Source organism: Dicentrarchus labrax, unplaced genomic scaffold (assembly GCF_905237075.1).
Source record: "Dicentrarchus labrax unplaced genomic scaffold, dlabrax2021, whole genome shotgun sequence".
Classification (NCBI taxonomy): Eukaryota; Metazoa; Chordata; class Actinopteri; family Moronidae; genus Dicentrarchus; species Dicentrarchus labrax.
The window spans coordinates 16,522,595-16,536,487 of NW_026136706.1; the positions used below are offsets into that span (position 1 = coordinate 16,522,595).

Below are 13,893 nucleotides of genomic sequence, written 5' to 3' on the forward strand. Positions count from 1 at the left end.
CCACCAACTCAGTCAGCCCCCCCCCAACCCTCCAAAGCGCCATGAGGCTGGGGAAGCAGACCGTGTCCCCACCACAGCGCTGAGTTTAACAGGATTTAGCTCAGAGACTAGACTCTTTTCCTCACTTCGACTTCCTTTACAGTCGACATGTCATATTTGAAAATACACAACATGAAACATGAGATACTGAGAACCTTTAGAGGTCTGTAAAGTGCACAAATAATATGTGGCTTGAATTTCAATTACGTTGATGTGTCTCACTGTGCAGAAGCAATGTTGTGGAAGAAGATATTCCTGAGAGTGAGCTTGTCTTCACATACATTTGAGCTGAATAGCCAAATTGATTGTAATGCTGCCAGTTAGCGTTAATGTCGAAACTGCCTAAACAAACAATATACCAAAAATGTAGTCAAGTAAATGCTTACTAACCAGGATTAAAGGAACTAAGAATATATGGTTTAGATATAAATCTACTGCATGATAAACATACACACACAAGTACTGTATGTTCCCTTAAGGCCAGAGATAACGTTTGCTCTTAATTATGTGTGTGCATGATGGCTGCCTTGAGTATCCTGCGTCCATTTGGACCATTGATTGTGCAATTATATAAATGATATCTCCGGCTTACAGGGTAGAAATAGTCTGGCACACAACCCCTCACATCAAATACAGCAAACTGTTGTTTTAACACTGTGGTTTTTGCACAAGCTTTTAAGTTACATTTCAGTGATTTCATAGTTAAGTCAAGTATTTTCATGCTAGATTTTGTTTTTTGTTTTTTTTAAATATTGCAGCGATTTGTCCGCATGCTACTAGAGGCAGCTTGTGTACTTTAGTTTGGAAACCAGTGGATTTGTAGTGAAACAGTGAAAAATTCCCAGTATCATTTCCTAAAGCCAGAGATGATGCCATCAAACATCTTTATGTCTGACCAACAGTTCATACCCAAACAATTCAATTTACCACGACATAAGACCAAGAAAAGCACCAAATTTTCACAATTAAAGGAGCAGTAATTACAGAATTACAAAATAATTACTGATTAATTTTCTGTCGACTAATTAATCCATTAATAAACTAATGATTTCAGCTCTGGTTGCTTAACTACTAGCTCCCTTTTTGTCGTAACTTATCGTCGACAATACCACAAATGTCAAATTTAATAACTCTGACTAGTACGCCGAGCATAGCCAATTCACTTAATTAAGTAATTGGTATTCAGATCGGTGCTGAAAATGTATCAATTTATGCACTTCTAATAACCAACTCTGCCTGTGCATCGGGCATTGATCCTCAGGTGGCAACAGAGCAGAAACATCCTCCTCCACTCTGCTGGTCAGTCAGTCAGTGACTGAACAACGGCACTGAAGCTGTTGTAGACAGAGCTGAAAGAAGCCCTTCATCATGTTTCTACTCATTAAGTCAGGACCTCATTGCCATTCAGCTGACAACAAGGCACACTGGAGCCGTTCTAATTGCTTCCCATCACAGTGAATGGGTGACAGCATATGGTGGAAAGAGTGGCGAGTGGTGGGATGATGGTAAGCCCTCTGGACTGGTGTGAGAGTTTTGCCTTAAAGAATGCAGGTCCTTGCATTTGCGACCTAACCCCCTTTAGCCTGGGTGGTCCCTTTAGCCCTGGAACATGCTTTAGTTATGGGAATGGGGAAAAGAAAAAAAGAATCCTTAAAGCATTGGATGCCTTTTCTGTGGCCCAAAATAGGTTGAATATTGCTAGTCACAGGCGTAGGTGATTTTATCTCATATCTCACTCTGTATCTGCTCTGCTGTGACAAATGGAAATGGTGGTGATAAACTACGGATCCAGCCATGGGAATGATGCATTGAGATCATGGACAGCATGGTCAGCTTCTCAGTAAGAGATGAATTACACCCTGTCACATGCACTCTGTAGCTAACAAGATTGTGACTCAGTGGGTCGACCTCAGAAATGCTGCATGCCAGGATGGGGAGAAGACTTTAGACTGCATATGTATTTATCATTGACAGTATATATAATGGACAGAGCTTCCGGGTCTGTGAAGTGAAGCCATTGGCTGCAATAAAAATAACTGATACCATGCACTCTTATGGAGAACTGACCCGACTTCTCACTTGATTTATTAGCTCAGTAAAGAGTTTCCTAATGAGTTTATGGGCTCAATCGCCAGTTTCAAGTCTTCTTCCATACATTATGATGTTCATTTAATAACCTATGGTCCAATTTAGAGTAAAATAGACGATGAAGCAGGGTAGGCTTTTGGCCACGGCTACCTTTTGATTGACAAGTCATTCTCAGTGAGTCTGTCCAGCTCAACTAACTCAGATCAAACTGTCAAACCAGGCAGTGCAGGCAAGATTCTGTGTTGCCTATTTCTCAGATAAAATCATTTCAGAAACATATTTAAGTGTAATGTTTAGCTATAATACGAAATTGTGTTTGACGAATGAGCTCAACTTGCAGTACGTCACCTCCGCTGGTTCCACTAAACTATCATGGCGATGAGCATAACAGCAAACTCAATGCTTCAAAGCGGTACTCAGTACTACAAACCAGTGGGTGACATCACGATAGGTTCACACTTGATATTTATCCTATAGAGAGATCTATCATTTTTTTCTGTATCTGTAGAGAGAGCATTATATATTATAATTAACTATCAGAGGGCAACATCAACCAAGTACAAAGCTAGGAGCTAGGAGGCGCGTCCAAAAGGATGTTCATCTCAACCACTGATTCGTAACCTGAACTCACTGATCAAAATATGATGCTGAGAGTATCAACACCCCCTACAAACAGCTCTGATGCTCCCCATGTCCTACATGCTGTGTTCAGAAAACAATGCTGAGAACATGTCACTCTGCGTTATGGTGCTGATAGTGTACAATGTCTTGTGGCTTTGCTGTGGATGTGAAACGAGATTGAGAGTCTACAGCCACGTTATGTTATGCTCCATGAGGCTGTACTCAAGTACAGTGGGATGCTAAACCTAACCCTAAAATGTTCACAATGACAATGCTGATGTACATACTGGCAGTTAGCACCAGTGTATTTTGATGTATGTGAATGTCATTAGTTCTGCAAGTATTCAGTGAATAAAGGTATTGGACAAACTGTTCTTCAGTTCTGACATGATGATAGCGCTAGATGAAAAGTAGGATGATCACCAAACTTACAATTTGAGGAGGACATGAATGTCTAGACAACAAACATTTTAAGACAATCCATATAGATGTTTTTGTTAGTTTGTTATCATTATTATATATTTTACTGGATAAATGAAAATCTTGACCTTCACGTGGTGCTATAGGAAAAGTCAGGGGATCACAAAAGCCATTTGGATTCATCCTCAGGGAACCATAAAGGTTTATGGTAATCCATCAACAGCTGTTGAGATATTTTAGTTTGGACTGAAGTGGTGGACCAGTCGAGCGCGGCTACAATTGTGTTTTACTTGGGCTTGTGTATTAATTTGCTGTAGACTTAATTAGTAATTAGGAAAGCAAAAGTAATATATTGTAGTCTAATGAGACTGTGCTGGGTAAAAAATCTCATATGGAAAGCAAATGAAAATGCCAAGAGGTGAAGGGTTCTGTAATTAATGAATTAAAGACTTTTCTCTGCACAGAAGCCTTTTAAAAAGGGGCCATACCATGACTGTAATGGACAAAACGATGGCTAGAGAGGACAGACTGCAGTCCTCAGTGGCTCATTATAGTTAGAGAGTAGTGCAACATGAGAGAGAGACAGAGTTGAATTTCTAATGGCACGCCTGTGTTGCTAATGTCAGTATAAAATGGGAAGTGGAATATTCAATGTTAGGTTGTATTCATTCGTATTCTAGGAGTAGAGTTTGGCTAATGGAGCCTGACTGTGTCCTTCATTCACAGGAATGAGCATGACTCTCCTCCCTCCTCTGCCTTCCTCATCCCATCCCCCATCTCCTAACCCCTAAATCCATGCTACAATCACATTCTCCACATGCAACTTCGCAGAGCTTCTACCAGCCATCAGCAAACATAAGCGTCAAAACATCAGCATAGACAGTGTCAGTGTATGTTAGCCTGACGACTGCAAGACAGACTGAGGGCTACAGTCTGGATTTCTTGCTCTACTGAACTCACTACTGAACAGACGCTTGCTGCCCATCCTAATTTGAAAATAATTCCATAAAATCAATAACGAAAAGGTGCAACTGGACCATTATTTTGTTTCATGTGTGCTCTTTAATCAATGCCAGTATACCGTTGTCCAGGTTTGTGCAGCCAAACATCATCAGCATCAACACAAGTGTGTTCACAGCCAGAGTGCTAAGTAGGCCACAGCATGGTATGTGACCCACGAGATGGCTCGATGGCCCCTTTTTGTTTCTCAACCATCTGATATTCTGCCCGCTGAGGTGGAAACTTACCCCGCTGAAACAGAGGAACAGGAACTGAAGCCTTCAGTATCAGTTACAGGGTGAGGTTAGATGTTTTACGTTTTCTTAAAGAGACACTTTGAGTATAAAATAATCAGAGATCAACTGTAAGTACGTGAGCAACACTGTATGCTCCTGTTGCAAAATAAAAGACAAGATAATTGCTTGACAAACGTGTTTTGTAGACCATGCAGTTATCTCACTTCAATGCTGCAGGGAAGAGATTAATATCAGCGGGATTTGAGCCAAGTTGACGTATGTCCTCTGTTTCCTCCACCTGCGCTGGGCCTAAAAAACTGAGATTTTTGGGATGTAAATGAAAGGAAGTCAATGCTAAGGTTAAGCAACTCACCCCTAGCATCCAAACAATCATTGCCAGTTCAAATTCTTTTGAGGGATCTATACCTTCAAAGAGGACTCAACTTCATCAACTTAATATGTCTGAGGTATAATACCACCTTCTGTCTTGAGAACCTTCAAGCACCCAATAAATAGGAAAAGCCATTTTTCAAGAACAATTGTGACAATGATCCACTGTTTTTTGTTGAAAAGATAACAGATCTTTCCACCCAGACTGTGAGCCGATGACTGAGGATAGGAGGAAATGTACTCCTTGGACACCTCTAGGCAAAAACAATATCAAGCCCACTGAGATTTTTATCTCACTTGCTGACTTGAGATAGAAGATATAATGTGTGTTAAATTGAGCAGGAATGAAGCTTTCTGTTAGCGGGGGGCTTTTGTTCTCTCCTGGGCAGCATCTTCAGATTGTGTCTGCTCAGCCTGTCAGCTGCAGTGACAAAACCTGTTTCATCCTCACTACAGCACAACTACACCATCATGACCCCAGTGTGTCCACAGGAATGCCGACTTCGTGGAAAACCCAGGGCTGTGTAAGCATCGCCCCTGCTATGGAGCATAACATTGTCCATGCAAGTATCTGAACGTAGATGCTTCGAGCTATATAAGATCATTATCACATATTGTTACAGTATTGTTGTTGTTGGGACTATGTCACAAATGTCAAAAAACATAACGCAACCCAAGCGCAAGCTGCAGTCTGAGCATTGCAGCTAGGGGTGCTACAGCATGCGGGGTTCACTTCCGCTTAAAACAACTCTTGCTGAACAAGTCCGTATCATGGATGTATTAAGGTGAAGCATATGCATAGACATATGTATGACACTTCGTCAACTCTCCGTTAAGATGGGAATGCAATAGAAAATGTATATACTGTAGTTATGTAAATGCTTTGATTAGCTCTATATCGCCCCTATATAGTACTGAGGTTTGTCCACAGGTGCATCAGAGCGCACGTCGAGTACGCCTTTGTGCCTACTGAGCCAGGCGTTACTTGTGTTGGCATACTTTCGTGAACCCTGTTTCGGCCGTTGGTTTAAACCCAGAACAGGAATCTCACTTTTTGTTTTTGTTTCTAGTGACAGTACTGTTGTTTCATAACCTCTGTATGTGTATCAAACTTTATGAAACCTGACAGCAAGTGGAAACAAGAAGGCAGAGGAAAAGAAATACGAGACCAAAGCTGCCGTATATACAAATCTGACATGTATCATGTCAAAAACACAAAGCGTCAGTGTGTGTATTCGTTGGAGGGTAGAGCAATCTTAAACACTAAACCCTAAAACACCATAAAAGCTACTACATGCTTACAGAACTCTGAGGTTGATATCTCCTTAGAGAGCCTTGGAGTGCAGAGTTTCACTGCAGGTTTTTACAGATTACGAGCCCTGAAGCAGGCTGAATAAAATCCCTTCCTCACCTGCTCCACTTATTATCAGAAGTGGGCATCACTGGCTGAATGATATTCAATTCTGAAAGGCCAGTACTGGCAAACTCATTGCTCTGACCTGAGAAAAGACAAAGCCAGAAGCAGATGGAGCACATAAGCTTGCTGTCTTAAACACAGCGTATTAAGTGAGTTGAACATTCCCAAGAATCTTGTCCAGTAAAACAATAACAAACAACGCTTTAATGCCTCACCTAATCCAAAGTACACAAAAAATAATGTGGGTTAAATGAGGGCAATCAAATGGGACCTCACTGTGAGAATCTGGTGAGCCGTAAGAATTAAGTACAACACATGATACCACTAGAAAGATTAGTAGTCATGCACAGGGAGCCCCACTGCCCGCTTTAGAAGCAACATTTACCCATACCACCTTGGGAACCAGCCAGAAGCACACATCCACCCTGCACTGCACGTTCACTAACTGTCAGTAAAGCTCAGCAGCTTTAGTGCCGAGCCCCATTCATACACATTAAACAGGTCCTCTGTGGCTGCTGCTGTATCTGTTTCTCTCCACGACCACTTTCCACTTTCCTCTATCTACTCATCTTGTTCTTCTGTTCCAGGCAGGAAGAACTGTGGTCACAATGTGGCTAGTTCTTCTATTCTAAGACAAATAACAGTATTTTCACTTACTCCACCCAATGCCTCTGCCATTAAGTCAAGGACACCTTTCCAAAACACCACAAGTTGAGAGGAATGCTGGGTGAAAGTGGGCCATGTATCCCATCATCTCCTCATCGCCTTTGAGGATAATGCTGCTGTTATTCTATGTTTTTCTTTCTGCAACAATGTAAACCAACAATATATTAGTCCGTCTCTCAATATGTTCTGACTTACTAACCTACCCTGTCTGTAGCCCCAGGTTAGTCGGTTCCTAATGAAGATGTGAATCTTTTAAAATGGGTCACAAACATGCAGTCTGATTTTAAAACAGTTGGACATTGTTGGTTTAACATTACTTCAAAAAGAGTACAGTATTCACAATGATCAAAGCCAATCTCAAAAGTTGGAATGATCTGCTTAATATATATAGCTTGTAGATTTTGCATTTAAAATATTTTCAGATTATAATATAAACTTCCCAATTAGTATCTAATTTTAGTTTAACTGTTACATAATCTGTTCAAATGGCTTAGACTAGACTGTCTAATTATAGATCCTTGTGATGGATGAGAAAGTTAATCCTCTAAATGCTGTAACTATGAATGGAATTCAAACAGCAGCTCTTTCCATTCAAAGACATTAAAAAAGTATTACTGCCTGTTTTGTTAACCTGCCTGCTTTCACTACATTATCTAAGAAAGCTCGAGGATTCTCGTATATCATCAACACAACCATGTGTGAAGGAGCTGTGAAATATCATGGTGTCCATGGTTTCCAAAGAGCATCCTGAAAGCTTGTCAAGAAGAAAATGTGCTGTAATAGCTGACAGCTTTAGAACAGGTTTGAGACAGTTTGGGAGATTAGGAAGCAGTGAATAAATACAGCCACAATAAACTGGAAGAATCCAGACATTACTCAAAAGATCTCCCCAGTTTCATCCATGCATTCAACAACTTAACATCATGCAGTTGCCATGCCAACCTGTTACCAGACTGCTGCTGCTATGATGAAAACGGGAAATGCTTCTTGGCTACTGTGCAATAACGAGTCCCTGTCCGACATTAGTATTCCCAACAAGTAATGCGTCCGGGCAAGAAGGCTTTAACAACTCACCGAGATGTCAAAGAGCTCCTCTGTGTCGTCCAACATACGGACCCTGATGGTGACATGTCGTCCAGGGGGCATGGCCGGTGGTCTGTGCCCGGGGTCCAACGTACTGATGCCAAGAGTCTCCGGGGCTCCAAGACGCTGCCCTGCTCCAGAGGCCATTGGCTCTGGGTCAGATTCTGCCATGGTGCACTGCAATGCTCACTACCCAGCCTGCACAAAAGCCAAGAGAGAAAAGTCAGGAAGACAACCTAAACTAACAAAATGAAGCAATAAAGAGTGACATAAAATGTATATGAACAGTAAGAAACATCCTCTTACAGAGAGCATCAGTGGTGCAGCAGGTGAAATATAATGAATGCATCAGGGCCCAGAGGACAGGCTGCACAACCTTCTGTGTCACACTAACAGAGCAATTGCAAATGCAGTATTTGCACTCGCCACTAATGGCTGATAATTGTTGCCTGTGGGAGAACCATTTACTGTAAAAAAAGAGAAGAGATCCAAGCATGTTCTTGATTTCAAAGCACAAATCAAGCAGCCCTAATTTGATCTGACAATCGAATCATGAGGCCAGAGTGTAAAATCAAACGGTCAATACAATGACAATTGATTCTGGAAGTCGTAAAAACAAGCATCAGGACCGACGACACACAGACATTTACTTTAGTTTGGTTTTAATTGGCCTCAAGGGCATCAAGGCAAATACATAAGGACACAGCAGGAGATATGAACTGAATAAGCAGATAATTGAAGTAAACAGAGAGAGAATACTGTGTATATATCAACTATTTAGATATAGCTAGTTTAGCCTCACACATTCCCTACCGCAGTGGTTCCCTATACCCCAACAAACTGTTGGAATACTGGGCTAAAATATTGCTAAAATTGATGGATTAACAGTTTGCTAATAGATAATGGCTGATATTAATGGTGGTTAATCCTTGAGGTGGCCTGTGGGGGTGTTTCTGCCAAAAAAGGTTGGGAACCTCAGCCCTGCAACATCCGGCAATGGAGATCCCGTCTGATATTCAAAATCTGAATAATGTGCAGTGTGACTGTGTATCTATGTTTGTCCCAGGTGGAGGACAGTGTTTGGACAAAGTTGTGGACTCATTCATTCTGGGTTGACTCACGAGCCACTATCCCCCCCCCAATGTATCCACAGCCAGATCCCCCCCAAGGCCCTGCTGTTCTGCTTAATTTTCTCCTCACTGCACATTCCAGCAGACTGATGTCATCCTGAGACCTCACCAAGTGGTTCATCAGAGTGCTGAGGCCAGTGGGCAGTTGTTCAGCCGCTGCAGAGGTGAATGACTGATGCCAAGTTTAAGCTGAAAGCTGAATAAGGCATTTCAAAGGAGTGGATAATGTAATCCAGTAGAGTGAGTGGAGAAAATAGGCCAAGGACAGTGGATACAAAAAAATTCTGTCTGATATTGGTCTGACTGATGCTCAGAGGAAACAGTGCAGAGTGTACTTAGGAGTGGATTTGATGAATAAAGTAAGATGCCACACATTGATTAATCAATTAGTCTATAATTCATTAATGGCGATAAACGTCAGTCACAAACTCCCAGAGCCCAAGTTGACATCTTCAAATTGCTTTTTTTTTGTCTGACCAACTGTCCAAATATCTCAAAGATATTACATTTTCACTGATATAAAAAAGCAGCAAAACTCCCATTTCAGAAGCTGGAACCAGTGAATGAACAGCTTAAACAACTTATCAATCAATTCTCACTAATCATTTTTAAGGGTTTTTTCATAGCTGGTTCCAAAATATCCAGATGTGTTAAGATCCAAGGCCAACCAATCTCCCATCATCTTCTTATGTGCTCCGGTTTTTTATTAGTGAAGCGCAATTCATTAAACTAAACATTAAATATGTAATTTGTCTGAGTTTTACACATTTATGAATGTTGTTTGAGTTTCAGTTTTTCACACTTACTCATAACTTTGACAGCTTAAAGATAAGACCAAGATATTCAGAAGGATCTGGATTCAAAACTATTATAACCTACCCACAAGGGCCAAAGTGTTTAGAGAGCACTACAGCGGACTAACACTCCCTTGGGCTGATGGAAACCAGACTAACTGCTGTCAGGGGGGCGTGAATGGAAACAGGCATATTTTTCAATTCAAGTCCAGTCATTTATGACATTTGATCCTCGCACCGTCATCACTCAATGGCCCCTGCTTTGATTATTGGCGAGTGTCGCATGCCAAGTCTGTAAATTCATGGCTTATGACCTGCACATGCACGCCGCGTAACCAGACACTCTTCAAACAAAACGCCAGTGAAGCAGAGGACAGTGAAAGAGTTGAGACAGTGATTACTTCAGCCAACATGTACCCTCCCTTGCACCAGGGATCATTTATCAACCAGTCTAGGTCTGTGTGTTCCTCTCAATAGGTAACTCAGGTCCAAACAAACACACAAAACAGTCACCAGTTGTACAGCTGGCACCTTGTTCCAGGGGCCAGAGTGTGACATAAAGCATAGTCGCCCAGAATACAGCGCCAGAGGGGCATTTACAGTGTTTCAGGGGGTAAATCACCCTGCTTTTGAACTTGTTTGCTTGAAATTCCCCACAAGTGTGTAACATGGAGCTGTGACTGCTGGCTCATAGAGTCTCCAGGGTTATAACAGTGGCTCCTCTGTGTGCAGGGGCACACAGGGCCCCTTGGTGTGGGTCCAACACTGCACAGCTGGAATCCTTTAGTGACAGCTGAATGGCCAGAGGCCGGGGCTGATACAGCCAGTTGTCTACCTGAGGGAAGCTCCCAAACAAAAAAAGAAGGAGCTCAATTTCCTCTGTGTTCTGCAACAGACACTGATACCTGGGTGTGGCTGGCACTGCATGATTCACTATAAGTTCCCACTGTATTACTGGCATCGTGACATGTGTTCATTAAGTGGAAAGAATGACAACCAACAGGATACATGCATGTTGTAACCAGGGCTTGGCTGCCATTTAAGCCTCTCCAAAACAGCCTGAACATAGTGCAGAAAATGGTGAGGTTGGGTCTTTCCCTCCATGAAAACCCACCTCACACAGTCTGGTAGTGTCTTCACACCATTCATGTAATGTAGGTTAATAGAGCAGGCTGCTGTAATCCTCAGGACATCTAACCACAGTACAGTAGATGTGACATTAATGCACCGCCTGGACTCACATGTACAGCCTCTGGAAACTTAGTGACAGACAGAACATGCACACTTCCTGAGGACATTTGATTATTTAAATGTCACACACAGGCATGGAGCATTACACAGCTACGAACCATCAGCGACTGCGGCGTCTGCACGCAACCATAAGGTATATGTGAGCAATGCAACCCGCACTGGAGGACGAATAGGACAGTTACTGGCTGCAGATGAAGATTTTCACACACACTGATAGTTATTTCCCTCCCCTCGAAATCCACAGGATCACAAAACAACACGGCAAAGATACTCCAAGGACTTAACCCTAATCTCCTCAAACAAGTTGAATCACTTCCCTCAAGAGCACACACGGAGAGGACTTGGGTTGCACGATACTTACCCCTTCTCTCGAAATTGCACGCTTATCCACACGTAACGTTATGTATTTCCCAAAAGCTGAAAGGAGATATTACATCCACGTCCAGCGGTAGTGGCTGAGAACGAGCCCCGTTGGAGTTTTTAGATGGTGCTCGTACCGGAGAGGAGGCTTTCTGCGGTCGCCATGGCGGACGACTGAGTGAGTGAGCCGGGGAGAGACGGGATTACATTGAACCGAGCGGCGGATCCACTCCCGGTGCCTTCACTCAGACAATGAAGGCGGTGCAGCACCTTCACCTTCTCAGCAGCGCCGTGACACAGAGCAACAGCACCATCTAGCGGTGTCAGCGGGAGCAACACGGTCCAGATATTCCAGTGGTTCCCAAGATTTCTGAATGTGACCCTTTACAATAAAGGGAGCGAGTTTTTATTTTATTTTTATCAATGCAAAACAACAGGCAGACAGACAACATACTGTCAAATAATACCACAGCATAAAGCGTAGGCTATATCAACATAAGACTTAGCAATGCAAAGCAAGTAGAGGGTACCAAGAGTAAATATTGATATAAATATAGAGAGAATAAATCAAATTGCAAACAGTTCTGGAGTTTTAAACACACATTGAAAATACACTTTCAGTTCATGTGTTCAGGGATGTTAGGAAGTATGAGAGCTCATTGATATCACATATTTCAATAATTGAGAGCCAAATAAAATTTAACAAAACACATCTTTAATAAAGGGGTTAATATGTTCAGTATTTCAAAAAAATCTAAAAGGTTTTTTATCAGCCCATAAATCTTGTTTGTGACCCCATCAAGGATCCAGTGTTATCATGGTACCCATTAGTGAATAATAGATACTTTTTTGCAATTTATTTATACACATTTTTTCATTTAATTTCATAAATATATAAATGGCACTATTCCCCTTTATTTTGACAGGACAGCTTGAGAGATGGAATGGAAAGGGAGTGAGAGAGGATGACACACAGGGAAGGGACACATGTTGGATTCGATTCCATAGCTGCTGCAGCAAGGACTCAGCATTGGTAAATGGGGCTCAAGCTCTACCAGCTGAGCAACCAGTGAGCCTCTGGCTAATGTATACATACAAGAAAAAGCAGACATGTATTTCAAATACTGTCAAACAAGTACTTTCCTGGATTAAAACAGATACCATATGTCTTTATTTATATTGAGTCATAGAAGTGGGTACTTACTGAGTCCCTTCCTCGGTATGTGTACTGTATGTGTATTTCAGCATTCATTTTATTTCAGTAAATAGAGAAATACTGATCCAAGGAGACCAAAGGTTGGATCAGCGATGCAACAGAATCTACGGGGGCTGCCAGAGATTCTTTGTGAAGGACACATCTGCAAAACAGATCAAAGAGACTCTTTTCTTCTGCAGCATACAATGCAGTAACTAGGCTCACTTCATTTGCATGAGGTGCATTTTTCACACAATGTGGTTTAAGACTAGAGATGACACAAAACCTGACTTGCCCTCTGTGATGCTGCTTGTTGGTGGCCTATATTACCACCCAAGACTTTGCACTTTATTCAGGGTCCACTGGAGGGTGCATTGGCTTGCCTATGAAGCATGAGTGACAGGCAGCAGGATCTCAGTAGGCCTTTAAAAGCTTTAAAAGTGTTAAGTTCTGCAATTCAAAGCTCCCTTGCCCTCATACACAACAACAGGACTGCGTGAAACCCTGCCACATAAACACCAGCTGAAGATCAGTTTAAACTGCAGTCTTGTCACCAGGCAAAGGAAGCCAGTGACATTAACTTGGCACCATCATGCTGATTTTGCTGCCCAAAAGAAAAGCACTGTGTCAAAGCAGAATTTATTCCATCTCTGTTATAGCCAACAAGAGATCTGTAATACTAATCAACTTGTGGATTGTTCCACAACTGAATTATGTATCATGGGGAAGCTGATGGCATGCCTTAGTCTGAAGATTGATACTGTCTGAATACCAAAAGCAGATTAAATCAATCAATTCATGAACAGTATAATATCTTCATTATATAATCGTACAGATGTAGGGCCTATCTCCTCCTATTACTAAGTGTTCATTGCTTTATATTCCCTGCCTCTCCTCTCCTTTTTTATGGATAGTGGCCTGGGGCTTTGGCTGGGGCCGGTGCCTCCACCTCGCCCACTCCTCCATGTATGTATGCACGCAGGGACGGGGATAAAAGACAAGCAGTGTGTTAGGAGGCTGAAACTGGGATTTCTTTTTACTTGTCTCTATTTCATGTCTGTTACTCGCCCACCTTCTCACTGGCAGGAAGAGAAGTCTCCTACGCCTTAGTGGTGTGGGACTGGAGATGGAGAAATCGCACTCAGTGTCTTGGCAGCTTCAGAGGCCCTCTGGAGGCACTGGTTTGGAACTGAGGCAAAGATGA

At 42.1% G+C, this 13,893-nt stretch overlaps 1 protein-coding gene across 4 annotated transcripts in view; it reads right to left on the reverse strand.

Moving 5' to 3' along the window:
- LOC127365733 (FERM, ARHGEF and pleckstrin domain-containing protein 1) overlaps positions 1 to 11,734 on the reverse strand; it is a 52,202-nt gene extending 40,468 nt beyond the window's left edge. For 2 of the 4 annotated variants that reach the window (XM_051404132.1, XM_051404130.1), the window contains exons 1-2: positions 11,496 to 11,733; positions 7,951 to 8,157 (exon numbers count right to left, since the gene is read on the reverse strand). In XM_051404132.1, the coding sequence (XP_051260092.1) occupies positions 7,951 to 8,130 (180 nt within the window). In that variant the 5' untranslated portion in view covers positions 8,131 to 8,157; positions 11,496 to 11,733. Of the gene's footprint in view, positions 1 to 7,950; positions 8,158 to 11,495 lie in introns of all 4 variants that reach the window. The other 2 variants (XM_051404131.1, XM_051404133.1) reach the window with 2 other exon arrangements.
- Between the last annotated feature and the right edge of the window lie 2,159 nt (positions 11,735 to 13,893).